At 32.3% G+C, this 24,290-nt stretch overlaps 1 protein-coding gene across 10 annotated transcripts in view; it reads right to left on the bottom strand.

Moving 5' to 3' along the window:
• The window catches only part of SSBP2 (single stranded DNA binding protein 2), a 300,014-nt gene that overhangs the window by 161,824 nt on the left and 113,900 nt on the right, over positions 1–24,290 (bottom strand). For 6 of the 10 annotated variants that reach the window (XM_025437648.3, XM_025437647.3, XM_025437650.3 and 3 more), the window contains one exon: positions 18,916–19,000. In XM_025437648.3, coding sequence (XP_025293433.1) covers positions 18,916–19,000 — 85 coding nt within the window. Of the gene's footprint in view, positions 1–18,915; positions 19,001–20,226; positions 20,280–24,290 lie in introns of all 10 variants that reach the window. The other 4 variants (XM_049108316.1, XM_049108320.1, XM_049108317.1 and 1 more) reach the window with 1 other exon arrangement.

Raw genomic sequence — 24,290 nt, 5'->3', positions numbered from 1 at the left:
ATGGAGGATGGGGAGGGAAACAGAAAAAGAGACAGACAGACAGAAAGAGAGATTGATTGATTGCCTCTGGCTCAGTAGAGGATTTTACCAAGGACATAAACTTTTGTACATGCTGGTTCTTTCAATTACTCACTCAACTCACTCTAAAGCCCTCTGTCAAAGTTCAGGTAGACATCTCTGCTTTTCAACCATCATCAAATATGCACTATGGTAGGTAATTGGGATACAGAAAAGAATATGGACTCAATTTTTCTGTACTCATGAAACTTAACAAATTCTAATTTCCTCTTACACTCCTCCTGAAAGCCTTCTCTTACCTGTGCAGGCTAAGTTTAAAGCCAACTCAACAAATGTTTCCTAATGTGCTGTTTATTTTTCTGTCCCAGGACCTTTTATTGTAATCATCTATTGATGTATATCCCCTATTGGACAGAAGCTCCTTAAGCACTGGGACTCTGTTTTATTTCTATTTCCTTATCACCTGGGCTTGTGTCTGGCAATGTCAATAAATATACTTTTAATTAAAGAAGGAACAAAATTAAAAAGAAGGTGTTAAGATGGCCTAACTGCCTTTTTAAAAATAAAAGATGTAGATTAGACACTAGAAATAAGATATATCACATATAATAATTCTCAGATATTCTATTTGTGGATCACAAATAAAGGAAATATCCATATACTAATATGTGACAAAGTTAAAGATCCTACAAGTGTTAGAAAATAAAATCCACACCAATGTTCCATAATGATTCAGACACTGTTATAAATAATTCAGAATCATAGGAGAAGATTAAAAGGTACAGGTGAGTATAGGAGAGAAATAGGAAAAAGGGAGGGAGAAACCAAAAATAGTATGGTAATCACAAATTTAAAAAAAGAAAAACACCAAATTCCTTACAAATTATTTTGCCTATTTCTCTTCCCATAGCAACAAAATACTATAGTAGAATAGATATTAAAGTAGTACAGAAAGGCAATTCTTCCTTTTAGAAATGCTTTCCTCTTAACTTTTCATGCTTGGTTACCTCTGACTAACTACGCTATGCAATAGAAAATAAAAATATCACCATTTAAGGTATACATACTTAAAGTATAAAAGCAAAAGGCATTACATTATTATCCAATCTATGTATATAACTGACCACACACAAATAAAGTAATTATATCAGTGCTTAAACCATCTCTAGAGAGCAGTGAAAAACAGTAGGCTAAATTAAAATAGCCTTTGTCAATATAATAGTTGTTTATTTTATTAAGAGATAAATTCTGAATTTGGAAAAGTCAAGCATTATAGATGTCTAAATTGAGGCCTTTGTTGGTAATTTCATTGACTCAATACAAGAATCATACATACATAACATACATTCATTTTTTTCAAAGCACATCTAATTTTATAATGTGAACTAACAGATATAACAGAAATCAATCTGGTAGGAATTAGGAATAGGGTGGGGAGGCAAGTGTGGCTATAAATGAGCAACAGGAGGAATCCTTGGGGTTCTCCACCTTGAGTATGGTGGTAGATAAATGAATCTACACATACAAAAATCACACACAAAACTAGATAGACCCACACAAATGAGTACAAGTAAATCTGGGGAAATCTGAATTAGATCCATGGATTATATCAAGATTTTAGAAGCAAGGAGCTAGAGGACTACATGCAAAATACAGAAAAGTACTCCTACTAGTTAGGACTGGGCCCAGATCAAGGTACCAGTTACATGTGCCTTCTGGCTATTGTACTAGATCTAGTTATTGTACTAGAGTTCTGCAAGATGTTACCATCAGGGGAAACTAGAAACTAGATAAATGGCACATGGACCTCTCTATATTATTTCTTATGACTGCATGTGAATCTATAATTATCTCAAAATAAAAAGTTTAATAAAAAAACAAACAACTCAATCTGGCACAACCTACTCTGTGGTCACAACAATTCCTATCCAAGAAAAACACTCTCTTCCTCCCAATCCTGAAAGTCTTTTCCTAATTACAGCACTATTCAAAGTCCAGATTTAAGCATCTAAATCAGGTCAAGATGTAAGTATAATTCTTACATACTGCAACTCAGATATAATTCCTCTCAATCTGAAAGCCAATGAACTGAAGAGACAAGTTATGTTGTACCTCCTACACACCCAAAATGCCTAGTTTTTGAAGACAGGATAATTCCAATAGATATTCCCACTCAAAAAGGTAAGGGGCAGTGAGTAGTTGGTGACAGGAGGCATGTAAAAGTCACTAGTCATACTACTACTAATTCTAATGCCTTGAGGGCACTTGTAACCAGTACCTTGATCAGGGCCCAGTCCTAGTTAGTGGGAGTACTTCTCTGTGTTCTGGCTTCTGTTCTCCAGCTTCTTGGTTCCACCATGTAAGTCATGCTTCCTTTTCCATAAAAAAGAACGCCATGTTTGCAACTAAGAATGTTTCTCAGCCATTTTTGTGGCTACAGAAGTTCAAGGATTTAAAAGTCTGTTCATTTTATGTTGTTTCAGGCTGACAGAACTCTTTTAAAAGCTTTATAGGTTTCTTATGTTTGGAAATGTGTTTTATAAACCCACCCACATTCAGGCAAAAGCCATGCCCACAGATCCCTTTGAAATATGCCCTTCTCTCTTCTGGGCCCGCTGTGAGGCAGCTCTGGGAAAAAGCCCTGAAGATTCTTAGAAAGCATTTGTTTAACAGAGGAAAACTAAGAGTTGTGCTGTTAGGATTCCTGGAAGGTTTTCTGTGTGTCTAGAGTCTATGAGGGCCACCTTAAATTTTTCTGAGGTCTTAAAAATGGTTTTATAGTTACATCTTACTTTCACTTTTACGTTGAGTCTACTTTTTTCCTACCTTTGCTCTGGATTTGATCTTTATTCTGAGGTCCTTTCTCCTTTGAGACTACTTTACAGGCGGGAAAAGCTGTCCTAAGCCCTTTATATTTCCTCCAAATTCTGCTAGAAAACAAGAATTTTTTTTTTAACTCATCTTTATCCATTCATATCTCTTAAGGTATAGCCAAAACACTGAGTTGACAACACTTTAGACATTCTGCCTGGAACTCTTCTTTGCCAGATCTCAGTTTATTAAGAATATTTTCTGTTTCAGATCTTTAACAAAAAAAAGGGGGGGGGGGGACCTGGGTGGCTCAGCAGTTTAGCACCTGCCTTTGGCCCAGGGCGCAATCCTGGAGTCCTGGGATTGAGTCCCGCGTCGGGCTCCCGGCATGGAGCCTGCTTAATCCTCTGCCTGTGTCTCTGCCTCTCTCTCTCTCTACGTCTATCATAAATAAATAAATAAATAAATAATCTTAAAAACTAATATTTTCTGTTTTCCATGTTACCCTGGGTGGACTGTTTTGCTAAACTTTGTCACTAGATAAGAAAGACATATATATATGATATAATCTATTTGAGAGAGCATGTGCATGTGCACATGCAAGCAGGAGGAGGAGCAGAGGGAGAGGAAGAGAAAATCCTCAAGCAGACTCCCCACTGAGCAAGGGGCCTAACATAGAACCCTGAAATCATGACCTAAGCAGAAATCAAGAGTCAGCCATCTAACCAATTGAGCCACTCAGGCACCCCTAAAGATATTCTTTATTTCCAGCTTCAAATAACATTAGCCACACTTTTTTCCAAGCCCCATCAATAGTCTCCATGAATCTATTACAGGTTTTATGAAGTCTTGTCCACCTACCAGCTGATCCCATGTACTTATAGTTTTTGCTACAGTAGCACCCCACTTCCAGATATCAAGTTCTATTCTTATTATCTACTGCTGCATAACAAATCATCCCCAAATAACTTTGGAGAATGAACAGTGGAAATGGCTGTTTCTGAAGATTCCATGGCATTTGCAACTCAGTTGGGAAGACTCAAACAACTGGGGGCTTCTTCACTAATGACTAATGCATGGACTCAGATGACTGGCAGTTTGAGAGACTGCCAATCTTGGGTGTAGATTTCTCATAGAATGGTGATAAGGTTTAAGAGGGAGAATCCTAAGAAGAAATAGCTGAAGAGTAAGCATTCCAAGAGACCAAGGAAGATGTAAAACCTCTTCTGACCTACCTGACTTGTAGCATCACTACCACCATATTCTACCGGTCTAAGGTAAGCTCAGATTCAAGGGAAAGGAAATTGGACACCATTTCTTGATAGAAGAGAGGCAAGGTCATAAGCAAAAAAACATGGTAGATAGGAGATGTTGTTGCCATCTTTGAAAAATGTAAAAAGTCACAATGGATATGAAAAGATTGATCAGGCTCAAGAGGTAAATAGTTGAGGTTTTGACCAGTGACAATTCTACCTAAGTGATAATAATATGTACAATAAAAACTATAATCATTTCTCAAAAACCTTAGACTAGAAGTTATGAAATTATTTGTTATTGGGTTTACCTTTTAACGATGAGAAAACTGTGTTTTTATCAATCAAATTTTATAAAAGTAGTTTTCTAACCTTTATTATATTGTACAATTTTTTTGAAATATATATAATGAGCATATAGAAATAAGGCTCTGAATGTCCTTATGAAAAGCTTACTGTTATCAAGTAATTAACAATTTATACAAAATTAGAACCTGATAATGAAAATATGTGTATCCTGTCATTAAAAAAAATTCAGTACATTGCACATGCAGAAAAAAAAAAAGTGTTGTTTTTGTTTTTAAGTAAGCTCTACACCCAATGTGAGGCTTGAACTCCCAACCCAAAGATTAAGAGTCACATGTTCTACCAACTGAGCTAGCCAGGTACCTCAAAACATGATGTATTAAACTATATACTACTGATACTGCAAGAAGTGTAAGAAATGAGTATACTACTTTAAAAATATAATTTACTAATATTTTTTAAGTCCAGATAAGACTACATATCCACCATAATTGTAATTAATAAGATGTCAGTATCTTAAAACTCACAATTATCATAATTAACTTATATATCATTAAAAAGAGGGGAAGATGCTGCCAAATATTAGACCATGGCATGAAACTTTATTAGTTGTTTATAAGACACATATCAATTTCAGAAATGTTTAAAAACACATAAGAACACATGCATTTTTTAAAAGGACTTCCTAGAACTTATGAAATATGGTGCTCATTGATGTAACAGGAAGGATGCTATTATATAAAATCTTCACAATTGAACTGGTAAAGAGTATAAAAGTTGTGATATCTCCACTGTTTTTACACAGTGTGTTGATAGAGCAGAAAATAAGATTTTTCTTGGTAAATCACTTGCCTTACAACATGAGAAGAAATCCTTAAATGTTTTGATATATTCTTATCATCAAAAAGGTCTGACAAAATGTAGTTTGCTCTATACTGATTTTATTAAAGTCCTATTCGGAAAACCCACCAGAAAAAAAAAAAGGGGGGGGGAACCCACCAGAAAAACAGCTTTAATATTAAAAGAGGAGAAGTTCTTTCTAAAATTATTGGAAATGACTAGCAGACAGGATGTTCCAGATTATCCCTTTTTATTCTGAAAATTATTAGCTGCCCCAAAGATAAAACTCTTTTTTATTTTTTTTTCTAGGCACAGAGGAGAGCCATGGTAAATTAAACACTATTAGCTAAAGGTCTGTCACATATAAACATGGTACATTAGCTTGCACAGTCTTGCTTATATTTTTAATAAGCTGAATAAATTAATTTTGACCACAAGGCTACTATAATTCCAATTCTAGGTAAAGTGGCAGCAAAGGCCTTAAAAATTAAATGTTTCAATTCATAATACAAAACAAAAATGTCAACTGTTTTAAAATTCAAATATTTCATACAGATAGGCATTGATGATCAGATCTTTTAAATAATATCACTGAACATACAATGTATTATAAAATACACTGTATTTTTCATTGAAAATGAAAATATTATCTGAGAAATCTAATCTTTCAATCTGATAAAAATGTACTTTTTAATTATCTTTTGATATTTTGAACCAGTTTACTTAGGGGCTGCCCTCCAACTTCGTTTTTTTATTTTATTTTATTTTATTTTATTTTATTTTATTTTATTTTATTTTTATTTTATTTTATTTTATTTTTTTATTTATTAGATATAAAGATCACATGTGATAAGAATTCAAAGTATCTTAAAAAAAATTGATCATTGTTTACCTATATATTTGAATTAAGGGGCTACATTTTTTCCCCTCACTAGAACATTAGTTTAATATATAAATTAACCTGTGACTTTCAGAACTTTCCTAAATTTCAAGGTCTTATCTTCTGATTCCTATTCTCTTTCTCTAATTTTCATTATATACAATTATATCTTTTAAAAATTATTTTATTAAGTGGAATTTATATTTCTTGTTATTTATTTTAAAAGCTAATCCTCAGATGATTCTCTTTAAAAAAAATTCCACTTTTTAAATAAAAAACTTCAAAAATAAAAACCCTTGAATTGAATTACTATTTAACCTTATAAATTACCTCTGACTCAATTAATTGATTCTCCAAAAGAAAGACAGCTCTTATATTTTAATTCTTGAAGTACCAATAGAGTAACATAAGTATCTACCTACTTATTCTTTACTCAAGGGAAAAACATGCATATTTTTTTCTACAAATATTTAATATGAAGATCTATTATTCCTTTAGATTTCTAATTAACTTCTATTATTGGTTAAAATTAATTAATTAATTAACTAACTAATTAAAAGGGCTTTAGAGAAATTGCAGTTTAATCTTTAAAAAGTCCTAATTTTTTTAAAATCTAAATTAAATAAATCAACTCTAGTTCCCTAAATACCTTCCATTACTGCTATTCTGGTCTTTTGATACAAGTAAGGTAAGCAACAGCTGCTTTTGTTCCAGATAGATATTAAAAGCCCATGAGAACGATATACACTTTAAATTACAGAAAACTATATATAATTATCACTTCTTAAATTTCCTAAAATAAGAAAAAATTATATTGGCTCTTTTTTACTTCAAAGAAAATTACTGACACAATTTTTTTTTCTGTTTTAATTTAGCCTTGCTATGACTTAAACTCTGTAAAAGTTTTTAAAAACAACAAGAAAGGGAAAACGTTTTAAGCTAATAATCTGAATTAAATTTGAGAAGAGCACAGACGGCCTACCTCATATTTTAAATCCATAAGGTGGAAAATCTACTAAGGTTGGAATTGTTAGAAAAGTCTTTACTAAAGAGGTAGAATTTTTTGAACAACTTGTTCTGCAAAGGACGTAAGAGGAAAGCCTGTCTTTTCCCACTACTGCAAACTGCTCAAGTTTATCAGTGTTTAATAGAATTTAAATTTGGAAAAAAAGCCAGAGAGTTGATTCAGAGAATGTCTAGGAAACAACTGGAGCAGGAAAGTCCCTGAGCAAGGGCAATCATTTTTGTTCTGGAAATGAGCATCTTCTCAGATAGGAAAGAGGAATCAGTAGATGATCCAAGTGGTTGCACAACTTTGACACAGCAAAATATAGGAGCTGGCTAAGAGCAAGTAAAAAAGGCAGAAAGCTTCCCTCAGTTACACCTGCCATTAAACTTTATTGGCACTGAAGAAACTAATGTCAAACATTCATTGAAAACACAAAAGCCTAGTTTCTCTCAAAGGTAGAATTAGCCTGAACGTCCCATCAAGTGAACAAGCGGACAGAAAACTAAGCAATAAACGGCAGCTGAAGAGCCAGGAAGAAAACCTTTGAGAGTCAGCTAGCACATGCCCTGCTTATTCATTGCACCCTCCAAGAAAGCCCACTTAAAAGTGAGAGGTTTCCAAGCACACCCTAGATTCTAAAGGACCCAGCAGTGATGCCAGCTCAACTTGATCTTGGTCTGAGCTTGAGCTCTCATCCAATCAAGATAGGTAAGAATGATTCCCAAATAGTAGACTTAAAATGCCCCACCCACTCGACTCTCCCCACAATGCCTCCAGTAAATAAATGTAAATAAGTAATTGGGAATGTGGACACAGAGATAAAGCTGGATAACTTCCATTTCAAACATGAAATCCTGCTGAGATTCCTAATACTCTGCAAATCTCCCACTGCTCACGTTGCCACTTCCTGTGAATGAACATAAAATCCTAGACTTAAAAAAAAGAGTAGGCCCTATTGGAGGAAAAACTGACAATGGAAATGGGGATAAAAGATCAAAGGTTATAGTTATGGCGTGGAAAAGGTAAGAAGGGTATATAAGTTGGAGACCTATGACAGGATAGGTTTACAGATTTAACTTAGAGCAAGCTCCTAATTCCTTGTGGAAGACTATTTCACATTAGAGAAAAAAGGAAGTTAGTCTGGTGTATGTGGTTATGTGTATGTGTTATGTGTTGATGAAATCTGTGTAAGGAAAACACCCCCATAATTTCTAAGACACATTACATTAGAGTCCTATTGTAAGCAATACAGAAGTAATTTTTCAATATCTAAGGCTTTTGATCACAATAAAAACTATAGTATGACGTCAGCTCTGAAATATTTTCCTTTATTTCCATTTTCATATTTATCTCAGAGGTGACAAAGGAAGGATAATGATGACAGGAGGTATACGATGACACATAAAATAAGGTAATAAGGGAAAACAAGAAGAGGGAATATGGAATGGATCACATGTGAGCATTACAACGTTCCCATGGAAGTAGGTACTTAGTTTAGAAATAGTATGCCTGAAGAATGTATATTCCTTCATCAAATATTTATTACCGATTAAGTATAAGCCACTAGACTATAAAATTGAACATGATATATTTTTACAGCTCTTACATATGCTTACCTCCCTTAGGTATCAAAAAAAATTTTTTTTAAGATTTTATTTATTTATTCATGAGAGACACACAGAGAGAGAGAGGCAGAGACACAGGCAGAGGGAGAAGCAGGCTCCATGCAGGGAGCCTGATGTGGGACTCGATCCTGGGTCTCCATGATCAGGCCCTGGGCTGAAGGTGGCGCTAAACCGCTGAGCCACCCAGGGTGCCCAGGTATGAAAATTTTTACATTTACTTACTTAATAGGCAGGTCAATACATGACTGACTGCTAAAACAAAGCTGTAACGAAGAAAGAGGACTAATATAGACAAATTTCCCTACCTATTAATCTAACTTTCAGAAACTTCTAGAAGAAGTCATGGATCATTTACGTCCATTTAGTTTTCTTCCTATATTTGACTCTACTTTCTTCCCCATACAATACATTGCTGCTTTCTAAAATGAATTGTGGCCTATATAGATCATTCAGGCATTGACATAGTTTGAATCTCAAGTTTTGCTTCAAAAACCATAAATAGCTTTTGAATATCTTAGGAACTCAACATAGTACATTAACACCAAACAAATGTTATTAGTTGCCTTAGAGTTCAAAATAGAAGCACCCTGAAATAGTGAACTGATTCGGGAAATTTCCTTGGCTATGCAGAACACTAGTTAAGCTATCTAAGCGAGTCTATCCAGTGTGGTATTTATCTCCCATTGGTCTTCCACTTTTTTTTTTTTTAATTTTTATTTATTTATGATAGTCACAGAGAGAGAAATAGAGAGAGGCAGAGACATAGGCAGAGGGAGAAGCAGGCTCCATGCACCGGGAGCCCGATGTGGGATTCGATCCCGGGTCTCCAGGATCGCGCCCTGGGCCAAAAGCAGGCGCCAAACCGCTGCGCCACCCAGGGATCCCGGCCGTCTCCCATTGGTCTTAATGGTAGCACCTTCTTTCCTAACACCCCCTAAATGTGAGCATTTTTTCCCAAAATTTCTATTCCGAGGCCTCAATTCTTAATTTACACTTATTCTCTCATTTTTTAGCCCACTCTTAGCTGAACCTACTTTCTCTATGTTCTTCCTTCCAAATTTCAGATTTCTCTGAAATCTGCTAATGGTATCTGCTAATGAATCTTGGTTCATCAGTAATGTTAACTACAAATTTCAAACCTTTTCTTTCTTCCTTGATTCTCACAACTCATCTTTTTTATCCTTCGTTTTCATCTTTTACTTTTTATTGTAATCGCTGCCACCCTAACTAGAGGGCTTTTCAGCTTATACCAAGACTATTAGGGTAGCCTCCTCCTAGTCTTCACCTTTAGTCCTTTCTTTTCTTCAGTTCCTCTGACATAATGCCCTCATATTAATCATCCTAAAATATAACTTATTATATTTTAAATAAGCTAAAAAAATAACTCTCCATTGTAGACATAACAAAAGTTTTATCCAGGATAGTTGAAAAAGTACTCAGGAAATATTTGGAAAATCTCAATTTTCCTGGCAAAACCTCACTCAAGTTTTAAGCAATGGCATATCTAATAAAATAAGTAGGTTGAACCAAAATAAGCATCTTTCAACTTTTTAAAGTTTTTTGATTGTTCTGGATTCTGACATTGGTAATATACAAAGGAAATAAAGAGAGGCGGTTCCTTTTCTTCTTTAAAAATCTAGATATTTTAACATAATATATCTTGCATATTTTAAAGTTTGTCTTTGATAAGAAAAATCATGAAACTACATTAAAAATATCTATACCTTCTTTTTGAAGAGATTCCAAGAATTTCCTTCTAGAGAGTTCAAAGATTCAAAAGTTAGCACCTGAGCTTTGAGAACTAATGATATCTATCTACTGTGGCTGGCTGCAAATAATTCTTTGTATTATAACAGCAGATGTTTGTGGTTTTAAACCCAAGAGACAGGGAAAAGTATCAAATCAGATATATGTAGGGTGGAGGGGGACCCCTTAATACTCAAAATAAATGCAATCAAATTTATGAACATTAAGTCTGAAAATAGGTAATGCATTCTTATTTGTACAAAACTGTGTCACGTCACTTATAGCCCTGTCCATTATTTCTTAATAACTATTATGTAAATTTCTCGTATATATTCAAAGATACAATACTTCAATTTGTGGGCATTTATTTAAAGAGATATGGATCCCTAACCTCACCACCAATGCCCACAGAATCCAAGAAATACAAGAATAATTGAAAACTAGATGTGGTAAAAAAAAAAAAAAAAGAGTTTTGCCAAGTATTTTTAATGTCTTTCCCTCATATCAAAGGGGGAAAGGAATAAAACACAAGACAAGACTAGAATGAAGTTGTCTAAGTTGTCCAAAATAGAGCTACTATTTTTTTTGGCCTTTTAGTTGTTTGTTTAAAGATTTTATTTTTAAGTAATCTCTATACCCAACACAGGGCTCAAACTTACAACTCTGAGATTAAGAGTTGCATGTTCTACTTTCTTTTTTTTTTTTTTCATGTTCTACTTTCTAAGCCAGGTGCCCCCAAAATAGAGCAATTCTATTTTTTTAATAGACCAATTCTAAATCAAGTTGTATAATATATGAAAAGTAAACAAAGTGGCTATAGAAATATGACACCATAAATCTAAGGTATTTAGATATATTTCACTTTTCCTTTTAAAAATCTCCAAAATAGCTTACTACATATGACTTATAAATTTATGCATTTCCTAGTTTTAAAAGTACATTAGAAATAGGTATTATTTTTGAAAGAGTATCATATTTCTATCAGGTTTTGTTTTTATGTTAGGACTCTTTTGGCAACATAACCTGAGGCAGTGTATCATCAGCATCAAAAATAGTAAAGAATAAAGATCTTCCCATATTCATCTTTTCACATTCACCAGAAACTTTTATTAAAAATGAATACATCAGTATGAAGAACGAGGTTTAAGATGAAATTCCTTTAAATCATATTTTTAAAAAAATATATTTTCCACAATGAAACAAATTGTCAATAAGCTCATCCTTGTTCTGCTTATCTCTTTTCCACATTAGTTTCCTCATTCATTTAAGGGTTTCATAATATCTCTCTAATGCTACAAATTATGCTATAAAAGATTTTTAAGTCAAATCCTTTCACAATGCTTTATAGTTTCTTTGATTGTCTCCTTTATTCATGTTTTCTGTCAAATGACTGACATCACATATTGCCCTATAAGAAATTCCAGGATCAAAAGAAATAAGAAACACAGCTGATACTGTTATCAGCAGTACTTAGAAGCCACCCAGAAGCAATCCTAGGTGCAGCAACAGACAAGCTAGAAATACAGACACACAGACACCACAGGTAAAGTGGTGAAAGTGTGTTTTCAAATTAACATAGGCTACACAAAACCAAAAAATAAATAACTTACCTTATGCTAGAAAGAATATAAGGTGGTTTATAAGGTTTATACATGGCAAAAGAAATTAAACTGGATCTTAAATGAAAACAATGATAGAAACAATAGAGCAGAAAAGGTAAAAAGTGAATCTTACTACATCGCTACCTACTGAGGTGAAGAAAAGCCTATATACTGACAATATTAGTCACACACCTAAAACAGTTTTTATCATCTTTAATGGATTTTAAATGTAATTCTATTTGTTCCTAGCCTATTAAGAACTCTAATTTATATGCATTGTTTAGGAGAATTATGGCCTAAGGTGATTCATTCATTTGAGCATTTACTAATTATAGCTACTATATGCCAAAATCTAAACACATATTAGAATTTGTGTGTATTTGCCATCTCTCTTTCCATATTCTTACATACATATATATACATTCTGATTGATATAGCAATATGAAATATAATCTCTCCATGTATTTTACTACTTGATATTTCAAACTTCTTGGGGAAAAGTCTCTTTCACTAGGTGGTAGCCCATGAGAATAGGGATATTTATTTTGTTCACAGTTAGATTCCCTAGTGCCATGCCTCCTGAGATATAAAGCCTTTGCTGTCTGCTTTGATTCATTTGTTATGTCTTTACAGACTACTGTTTTATCCAAATTTGTTTTGAAATACAAAATGAATAAAGGTAGTATTAAATGACCTTCCTGCAACTACCATCCAGTTATATATACTAAGACAAGAAATAACAAATACTTATTAGATAATATTTTATTTCATCATTCATTTATATAAACACCCCACATAATTTGAATATCTCATGTCCAGCACCACAGAGGGCACAGGGGATGAAAAGACAAGTAAAACAAAGCCTAATCCCTGAGGAAGTTCACAAATCATTATAGAAAACATCTCATTATAAAAATCTAATACACAGGAATATTAAGGAGGTACACGGAAGATGTTATACAAAGGGTATACTTAAATCTGCAATAGTTCCTTTTTCTTTTATAAAAAATATTTTAATTGAAGTATAGTTGACATACAATATTTTAGTTTCAAGTGTGCAAAATAGTGATTTGATAATTATATATATTATAAATGCTTAATACAGTAAGTGTAGTTACCATCTATCACCAGACCAAACTACTACAATATTACTGACTATGCTATACTTTCTACAGAAGTATTTTCCTAAATAATATATGATTATCTGAGAAAATAATTTTCATGAGGTAGGAATAAAAACATTATTCTCCTATTATTTTAATTACATAATATCACATGTTTTATATAATTTTTTTAAAGTATCCCATCACTACAAACCTATAATATAACAAAATCCTTTCTAGATGTTATAAACATTCTCTTAGGCAAGAATATAAAAATCAGCCACATGTTATCAACACTTATGACTAAAGTCTATCACTTTATCCAAACATCCAAACAATTTAAAATATCTCTAGTCTCATGGAACTAGAGGGTATTATGCTAAGTGAAAAAAGTCAATCAGAGAAAGACAATTATATGATCTCAGATCATAATTCCACTCATGTGGAATTTAAGAAACAAAACAGAGGATTACAGAGGAAGAGAGGAAAAAAACAAAACAAAGCAAAAATCAGAGAGGGAGACAAATCATGAGATTCTTAATCATAGAAAATAAACTGAGGGTTGCTGGAGAGGAGGGGAGTGGGGAGATGGGGCAAATGCATGATGGACATTAAGGAGGGCATGTGATGTAATGAATACTGGTGTTATAGAAGTCTGATGAATCACTGACCCCTACCTCTGAAACTAATAATATATTTTATGTTAATTGAATTTAAATTTAAAAAAATAAAACATGTCCAGTCTCCCAAACTTACAGACCACTGCATTGTCAACATTTATTGAACATCTATTATTCGACAGACCCTGGGGAAGAACAAATCTAATTTTCTGCTCTCAAAGAGCTCATTGTAATAATGTGATTTCATTACTACCACACTAAAGCAATAATATATTTTGGCCCTATCATTGCTTTAGGACAATTAAGGAATCTTCATCCATACCAGAGAACTAAAATTATAATCACTATATACATTTCTCATTAAGTTCAGTAGTATATATTGATACTTTTCTTAGGAAATGAATGAAATTAGAAATAAATTGTAAAATAAAACAACTCTATGTTAATCTGAAGCAGAAAAAAAAGCTAGTAAACATTAATTAACTCCACATAAAAGCATTGCCTGTGATTTCAGGGTAAAATAAAAACATAACCAGTAAGGAGAAAATAAAAGCTAGTTCAATAAACTTTCCAAATTAGTAGGTGTTATTTTTAATCATGCAAGGTGACCATTTACTTTTTAATCACAATATTATTATAGTATCTAATAATAATTTAACAGCTCAGATGAACTTACTTGTCACTCAGGATAAAAATAACTGGTTCATGTTAGGCATCTCCTAGCCACATGGCAAAATAATTGTTCTATAGTAAAACCTCTACATCCTCTTATAAGATAAATTCCTAATTATTAAAATTTCCTCCAACATTTCTGATTTTATTCTCTACTTCCCTCTAGAAAATCAACAGGTGGACATATTTCACAGTACCTGTCATAGTAGAGAAGAATCCAACAGATTTGTTTGGAGATCATCCCTTTATTTGATGCCATCAGGTCTCAAAGATGAACCATAGCAATACCATAAAGACATTAAAAAATACTGTACATATTTCTTTTCTAAAATTAATTATCTTAATTATAGCTTAAAATCTTGTTATTTTAAAATTAAAAAATACAAATATAGAAAAATATAGGTTAAATTTATGAATTTTGCAAAATATGATAAAGCAAACACATGGTTACTATAAAGTAACCATCACCATGGCCAGGCAAAATGGAATTTTGCCAACTATCTCAAAAGCCCTTTCCATGAGCCCTATCCCAATCATAACCTCTTCCCATTTCCCATTAGTAACCATTATCCTAACTTGCATAATGATCATTTCCTTGTGCTTTTTAGAACTTTGTCATCCAAAAGTGCATTCATATACACTATTAACTGTTGATTTCCAAATGTATCACGATTTTACATATAGTATTCCATATAGATGCTAAATATTTAATGTTTTAAAATATAAATGCAAGAAGATCAAGGTTTTACTCATCTTAAATGTTTTCTTTTTTTTCTCACAATAAAATATGAACGGTGTGGTTTTTTGAAGGAAAGAACATCAACTTTTGAAGGAAAGGATGTCTATAACCATTTGGCAAATAAAATAATAAAGTGACAAAAATCCATATTCTAAAGAAGCAATGATCAGGAAAACTTAAACTAACTAACTAAATAAATAAATAAACCAAAAGCTAAAAATGTTTCTAGGATAACAACTACCATAAAAAATTTATTAAAAAGTATACAGTGAGGGCACTTGGGTAGTTTAGTCTGTTAAGCGGTTAAGCATCTGGCGTCAGCTTAGGTCATGATCTCGGGGTCCTAGGATAGAGTCCCTCATCAGGTTCCCTCCCCCTCTGCCCCTCCCCATAGCTCATGCTCTCTCTCTCTGTCTTACTCTCAGATAAGTGAATAAAATCGTTAAATAAAAAAATAAAAAATATACAATGTCTAAAAGTACCATCTACCCAGTTTATAGATCTCTCCCTTAATAGGTACAAATACAAAAAATACAAATTTTTTCATAAGCGATGCTAAATGCCTACAGCGTATAAAAACACAGGACCACCTCAAATGTAAACTTTATTTTCTTAAGTTTTTTATTTTCTATTTTTAGAAGAGACACTGTAATTCACTGAAAGGTAAAATTTAATCTGTTTTAGAGTAAATTTCCTGAATATAAAATTAATATTAACCAAAGATATTTGGAAAATACAGATATATAGACAAAAAATAATAGTCATGCATTATTCCAATATCAAAAAGTAATCATTCTTAATATTTTAGCCTATTTTTTAATTAAGAAGATTATTTGTTATTTTCTTCATTATGCCTCCCCATTATTTCTTCCAAAAAGTAGTCTACATTTTGTTATCCATTCAATCATATAGATAAACAAAGACTATAAAATAACAAGACTACTTTTTTAAACATGAGAATATGGGACACCTCTGTGGCTCAGTGGTTGAGTGTCTGACTTAGGCTCAGGGGGTGATCCTAGAGTCCCAGGATCGAGTACCAACATTGGGCTCCCTGCATGGAGCCTGCTTATCCCTCTGCCTGTGTCTCTGCCTCTTTCTCTGTGTCTCTCATGAACAAATAAATAAAATCTTTAAAAAAAATAAACTTAAAAGTAAATAAATAAACATGAGAATTTTACATACAAATAAGTATTTTTTTTATTCTAAAGATGAAGGTATTAAAGAAAACATTTATCAGAATGCCTCCCAAGAGTTACCTTAAAATTCAGTAGGTCTACCTAATAATTACTACTTAGAAATGGTTCCATAATGAACTCTAATAAAGAAATATAACATTCTAGAATTTTACTACAATCTTATTATTTGTTCCTGTTTCCCATTTTCTTCCCTGAGTTTTTCAAACTTCTATATCTACACATTAAAGATGAATTATGTTGATCATTTTCAGAAACTGTCACTAAGTCAGAAAATCCTACTCATGAAAATTACCAGTAAAGTAAGCTACAAAAAAAGTATATTTCTAAAAACCCAATTATAACATGAAATTATGTAAGTCAAACTCTTTCACAAATCTCCATTTTAAAAAAATTGGAGATGTATTATCACTGAAAATAAACTGGCTTAAAGTTATAATAAAAATGCCACATAAAAAAATCAAATTTCTTAAAATACTTAAGGTAAAGTCATAAAATATCTAATAAAGCATGTGCTAATACTCATAATGTATTTAAAAATCCAAATACTTAATTTTTTCTAAACTACATTTTCTTAGGACCAAATTACATGCTAAGGGGTTATTCTTCCTTGAAAATCTATTCTAATCTATTTCACTATTTCTAATATAATCTAATCTATTTCACTCGTGCCTCTAGTCAATGCTCATTTTAAAAAACCTTGAAATATTTAAGTGGGTTCCTAAAGTTAGTAAGTGTTAATGAAAATGCCTTATGAATGCAACACGTATATGACAACGATGATGATGAGGCTCTGACAATGACAAAGATGTATCTAATGTTTCTATGAGATCTATATTAGTTCGATATTCCTTATAAGACCTCCATGGTGAACAGTAGGGTGCATCTTCCTCTACAATAGAATTATGAAGAAGTATTTATATAATTAATTTCTTAAAATGTAGATTCATAAAAATTATGGTCCTTGGACTACAATTCTGGCATTATTTAAGGCCATCTAGTTATCAAAGTTAGTGAGTATTTAAAAAATATTTCCCATGACTGGTAGACCATATCTGGGTGTGTCTTTTTGGTGTGGGAGATATATGAGGTGGAGTATCCATCCCCCTCTAGCCAGATTCCTTATTATCTTGACGGTTGGGTCTCTGCTCTACTTTCTGCCAAGGGTAAAAATGGAAAACAAGATTATCCAGATAAATACTATGTCCTGGGCCCTGCCTTATCTGCCTTTTCTCTACTTTTTCTTTACATGCAGAAGCATCCCTTTCGCTCATCTTCTCCCCAAGAAGTATTATTGCTTACTGCATAGCAAGCTTTATGAATATAATCAATATCAGATGAGGCAAGCATGAGCAGTCACGTTAACCAGTTTAGCACAAGGTTAAAGTATTACACTGTCCCTCCCAGATTCCCAAGACTTTTACTTCTCTTCAGCCTGTACACTTTTCCTTATGCTCTTTGGGGGCTGTAATGTCCTAGCTATGCCTACTCTTTAGTCTAAGGCTGAAGTATGTCTTTTGGAAGAACAAGGTCTTTTTTCCTTTTTGAGCCCAGTTTTAAGGCTATTCACACAGAATGATGTCCCCCTCCTATCAACTAAAATAGCTCTCTGATTAAGTTTTAGGTAGTCACTACCAGATGACCTCAGGTCTCAGCTCCATTTCCACTTCCTTCAAACTAAGGACACTGGATTTCCTTCCTCCCAAACTCAGGTTGTCCTTCCTTTATGGTCAATTATGCAAACAGTATTTTCCCAGCCCCTTCACAATACCATCTTATTTTTAAATGCATTTTTTCCCTAAAAAAAATCTTGCATTTTTTTCCTCCTCCTCTTTTTCTACAGTTCTACTTCCTGATACCATCGACTCTCTAAAACCACATTTGCAGTTCTTCTAACAAAATGCTCAATCTACATCACCTAGCTATGGATAGTACATGTCCTTCCTTAGGAATTAAAAAAAATTTTTTAACTGCATTTTTGTTTTTGCACAGAATCTTTTGCTCTCTTGTGTTTCCTTTAATTCACAATAAATTTTATTTGTAGAAATGAATTCAGTGTAATGGATATTTAGCTTTCTAATATATAATCCAAAGGTATAAAAAAGAAAAGTATATTATCATACATTTTTTTCAATCTTATGTACAAAAGAGGAACTTATCATTTACAGAATTCTTATGACTCCTTTTATGGAATACAGAATTAATACTTAATTTTTATAAATCTGAATTTTCACAAATCAGGCATACTTATAGATAAAAAATAAAAACCTTTAATAACGGCATTTGGACTAACCTCTTATCCTAAGATTTTCAACAAGACTTAAATACTCATTTGTATTTCACTTTTAAAGTTATAACCCTATTTCTCCAGAAAAAAAATAACAGCCAATTTCTTAAAACCAATGGAAAAGAATAGATGGTCCAATACATTTTTCAGGAGCAGTGATTAAAAAGAAAACTGATAATATGACTTAGTAAAATTATATATTAACTCACATAATCATGGAAGGCTTTTGCTTCACTTGAATGTTCACATGTTTCCCGTCTTTCTGGAGCTGCACAGTAGAGATCCCAAAATACACTAAAAAAGTAATTATGGTAACATTAAAAAAAATCATATAACACCAAAGGAGAGATCACAATTCCAAAAATTGAAGACATGTATTATTCTTTATATAAAAAGTGTTTTCTTCTTCAGGACAAATATTTCTTTAAAAGGTTTAAACTTAGAAAAGGTTCTTCCTGCAATAATAGGGTATAATCTAGCTATCTCTCAGAAATGCTAAGATTTTTTCTAAAAGGATAATTTTTAAAAATTTTAAACTGTCATTCTTAATTGTCTGTTTATATCACTTAAACACAATTGAAATAATTATAATGCTTTTCATAACTTTCCTATGAAGAATAAAAACAGTAAATAATATCCTAATTTAATCATTAAAGAATAAAGTAGTTCATTATTTTTTTCAAGATAATTTTGTCGTCCAACTGCCAGGCCAATATCCTGACCATTAAATCAGATTGTTCAAACAAATATATGTTCTTAAAATATCCTCTTGTTTGCCCTTGCAATTTCCAAAATAGGTTAGTAATTTTGAAAATTCAAAAAGGTCATTTCTCTTTTTTTCCGTCTATTCAAGAAAATGGGAATAAGCAAGGTGAAATTGGTTGGGAAAAAATAATTACCCTGCTTATAAATCTTATGTCTCTGATCATTCTTTCATCTGTAAAATTAAAAATGAGCATAACCAAAGGATTCAAAACTCAGGAAAGCAAATGTCTAGAAATACTGGAAACGAACAAAGGTAATTATACTGATCAACAGAAATCTTTTTTTATTATACATTTTTCACTCTACAAAAATTGCAAAGTAGACTAAATCAAGTAGTTAAGAGCACAGGTTTTGGAATAGGATATATCTCAGACAGAAGCCAGCCCTGCCAATTAATTACTAGCTCCAGTTGCCTGAACAAGTCAGAAACACAATTTCCTCCTCTATAAAATGGGGTTGTTGAGAAAATTAAATTATATAACATAAACAGAACATATGACATAGAGTAAGCATACTAGCAATAATATAATCAACACTGTGATTAGCTTGTATAAAAGCTTAATATGCATACATATTGTTAGGGCAGGTCATTGTACCAAGGGCACAGGTAACGATGGTACAATAAAAACTTGGTAAATTAAACCTGGCCTCTTTGGTTTGACCCTTAAAGACTCAGTCTGAATTCCTCTCTCCCCAGATAGAAGAAAACATTCTGTAGGCGTTATAATACAATGAGTTCAGTAAAATAAGATTACCTTCAAAGGTGAAAAATATGAATGATTGAACATTGGCATTTAATTTCAAGTTTCTACAATAAACAAGGAGAATAAAGAAAAAATAATTTGAGTAAACTTCAATTCTTTTAAGAGAAGGAAATCAGTTAAAAGTTGTGCTTGGCCTTCCTATCTCCCTTTTTGTATAAAAAGTGCAAGAATTACAGATATACAAAGATACAGCTAAAAATTTTCCACCTGCATCTAGTGTGTTATGAGTTATAGTATATTGCAATTATTCTTATTTTTCATGTTCTTAAGGAACTTCAAAGCTTTTAAACCAAAATTTCATAATGGTTGGTAATCTTTAAACTGTATTAAGTTTAATCATAGAATATTATGTGCAGAATTATAATACCTTAATATCTCTTCTTATTCACTAATTTTCTAGCAAATGTTAAAAGATCCCTCTTGAAAATTTTCACATTATCATTTTTAAAATGTTTCTTACAAAGTGGACTGGAAGAAAACCATTAATTTATAATTAGATTACATCCTAAAAGTTATTAAATAACTATAAATAAATGATTATTTATACATACATAATTAAATTGAGGTTTTACCCTAGAATAGTAACATTGTTCTATTTCTATTTTTTGGTTTCCCTGTATGGATTTAATCAGAGTCAAAAGTTTACAAGATCAAGATGAGGGATAATAAAACAATTTAATAAAATGGGATAACTTTATATGTGGTATATTTCTGACAATCCTACATTACCCATGTATGATCTCCTTGAATAAAGATTACGATACATACCCTTTGAAGACATTTACCAAAGAGAAATACACAGTTCTACAATAATAATTACAGATATTAATACTTCACTCTCAGTACTGGATAAAACAACCAGAGAAGATAAAAAGGAAATGGCAATTAAACAACATAATAAACTAACTTCTCAAGTGCAATTGAGGCATTTTCCAGGATAGGCCATAAGTTAGAGCATACATTAAGTCTCAAGATTTGAAAAGATAAGTAGATATACAAAGTATCTTCTTTGACCACAGTGGGATGAAGTTAGAACTGAATAACAGAAGGAAAACTAAAAAATTCACAAATTTGTGAAATTAATGCAAACTCCCAATGAATCAAACAAGAATCACAAGGGAAATTAAAAAAATACTTAAAGATGACATGAAAACCCAACATATGAAAACTTACGGGATATAGTAAAAGCAGTATTAGAGGGAAACTTAAAGTTATAAATATATTTAAAAAACAAGACAGATCTTACATCAACAACCTAACTTTAAAACTTAAGGAACTAGTAGAGCAAATTAAACCCAAAGCTAGTAGAAGGAAATAATAAAGATCAGAACAGAGATCAATGAAATCGAGAACAGGAAAACAACAGAGAAAATCCATAAATCAAAAGTTGGTTCTTGGAAAAGATCAATAAACTTGACAAACCTTTAGAGCTAGATGCTAGAAGGGGGGTGGGGGAGAAGCCTCAAATTACTAAAGACTCCACCAAAAAAATGTAAGAACTAAATAAATGGATTCAGTAAAGTTGCTGGATATAAATTCAAGATTCAAAAATCATTAAGTTTCTATAAACCAATAATGAACTGTCAAGAAGAGAAATTAAGAGAACAATTCCATTTACAACTGCACCAAAAAGAATAAAATACTTAGAAATAAATTTAACCATATGATCAAGCAATTCCACTTCTCGGTTTATATCCAAAAGAATTAAAAATCTCAAAAAGATATTTATACACCCAGGTTCATAGCAGCATTATTTACAACATTTAAAACTGGGAAGCAACCCCAGTGGAAGCAACCACTGATGGAGAAGACAATATAGTATAAAAATGCCACGGAATATTATTCAACCTTTAAAAGGAAGAGAATTTTAACATATGTACAACATGGATGAACCACAAAGATATTATGCTAAGTGAAATAAGCTAGTCTCTAAAAGACAAATACTATATGATTCTACTTAAATAAGATATGTATAGTAGCCAAAAATCATAAAGAAAGAAAACAGAATGGTGGATGACAGAAGCTGGAAGGACAGGGAATAGAGAGTCACTGTTTAATGAATATAGAGTTTCAGTATCACAAGATAAAAAGAGTTATGGAGATGGATGGTGGTGATGGTTACAAACATTATGAATGTATTTAATAACACTGAAATACACACTTAAAAATGGTTAAGATGGTGAATTTTATGTTTTGTGCATTTTGCCACAATTTGAAAAAACTGAGGGGAAAAAACACAACTTACCCCTAGCCAGCCTTTCTAGGTACCATTTTACATGACTAAAACAAATGTTCATTATGTTTTGTGTATTCAGAATCTCTAGTCCATCACTTCAAAGACTATATAGCTAAGGTGGCTACCAGAAAGCTATGAGATACTAATAATAAAGAATACTCATTATAAAAATAAGGTAAAATTTCAATTTAAAAAACCCTACTCATTAGCAGAGTTTCACAATTAAGTAAAAATAATCTGAAATAGGGCAGCCTGGGTGGGTCAATGGTTTAGCGCCGCCTTCAGCCTAGGGCCTGGCCTGATCCTGGAGACCCAGGATTGAGTCCCACGTTGGGCTCCCTGCATGGAGCCTGCTTCTCCCTCTGCCTGTGTCTCTGCCTCTCTCTCTCTCTGTGTCTCTCATGAATGAATAAATAAAATCTTTTTAAAAAATAATAATCTGAAATATGAAATTCAAAGTACAAAATTAGTTTAAAAGTTAAACAAAAATTTATTTTTCGAGCTATGATATTCATGTTAAACACATTTCATTTATTTTATAAGTATTTGTATGTTTTCACCTAAGAAGTGATCACAGATGGGAAATATACTTCAAAAGTTTATCTTTCCTAGAAAATTCAACCCATGTGTTTGCACTAATAAGCTGTTCATACAGTATATTGGGACTGCTATAATACCATCCTAATATTTGAAAAAATTATGTAATGTTAGTTATATCATAACAACAAAGCTTCATTGTGATCAACATGAGTTCACATTCTGCAATTAATCCATGCTTGGCTTTGTGGGACAGTAGACAAATCACTTAGTTAATTTAGAAAATAACAAGGTTAAGACCACTATAAACCCTTGATAAATTAAAATTTTAAACTATTATTTTTTTCTAATACTTTCTAATACTTCAAGTATATATTAATGCAAAATCTATGCAATATGCTACATCATATCCTGCAGAAAAGAAAAAAAAAAAGATATATAATCCATGGTATCAATGGCTGTATGTGACTGTGGATACAAAACTAGTGATGAGTTGAATTCAAAATTTCAACTCAATTTCCTATAGCACCTAAATACAACTCTGAAGAAGTTACATCTCATATGTCATCAAGACTTTACAAATATTCTGGGCAAATGCTTTTGGCTGATATTATGATAATATAACACTTATCATCTGAAAATGTGGACTTACGTCTTAGAGGAGAAATTAGGCTTTTTAAGTAGGTGAGATTCGTAACAATACTTGATTTGTTCTTAGCTGGAAGAATTTCATTAACTTCTTTAGTAGCTTTTTTGAGGTCCCACTGAACTAATTCCTTGATTCTCATTAGGACCGAGGGCAGATAATTCTATAATTCCAAAGACACAGACTTCCTCTTTCCACAACCAGAAATGCTAGTGGCTAAGGAGCTTCTCATTTGCTCTCACCTCTACATCTATTAAGTTTGATATAAAAATATAATCTTTGAAATATGGAAGATTCATCATTATGAGTAATGGTTTAGATTTACACAGTTTCTTTGTTTCTAAGCAGATACAAGTGAAAAACATGTGTTTTACAAATGAAGTAGTTAAAGGGGTCAGTCAGTTAAGTTACCTACTCTTGATTTTGGCTCAGGTCATGATCTCAGGGTTTTGAGATTAAACTCCGTGTGGGGTTCCATGCTCACCGTAAAGTCTGCTTTTCCCTCTCCCTCTGCTACTTGCCCTGCTTGCTTTCTCTCCATCTCTCTCTCAAATAAATAAATAAATAAATAAATAAATAAATAAATAAATAAAGTATTTTTAAAAATGAAGTACTCAGAGACTAAAACACAGGAAT

The sequence above is a fragment of the Canis lupus genome, chromosome 3 (genome assembly GCF_003254725.2).
Source record: "Canis lupus dingo isolate Sandy chromosome 3, ASM325472v2, whole genome shotgun sequence".
NCBI classification, from domain to species: domain Eukaryota; kingdom Metazoa; phylum Chordata; class Mammalia; order Carnivora; family Canidae; genus Canis; species Canis lupus.
This window is presented reverse-complemented; position numbering and strand designations above follow the sequence as displayed.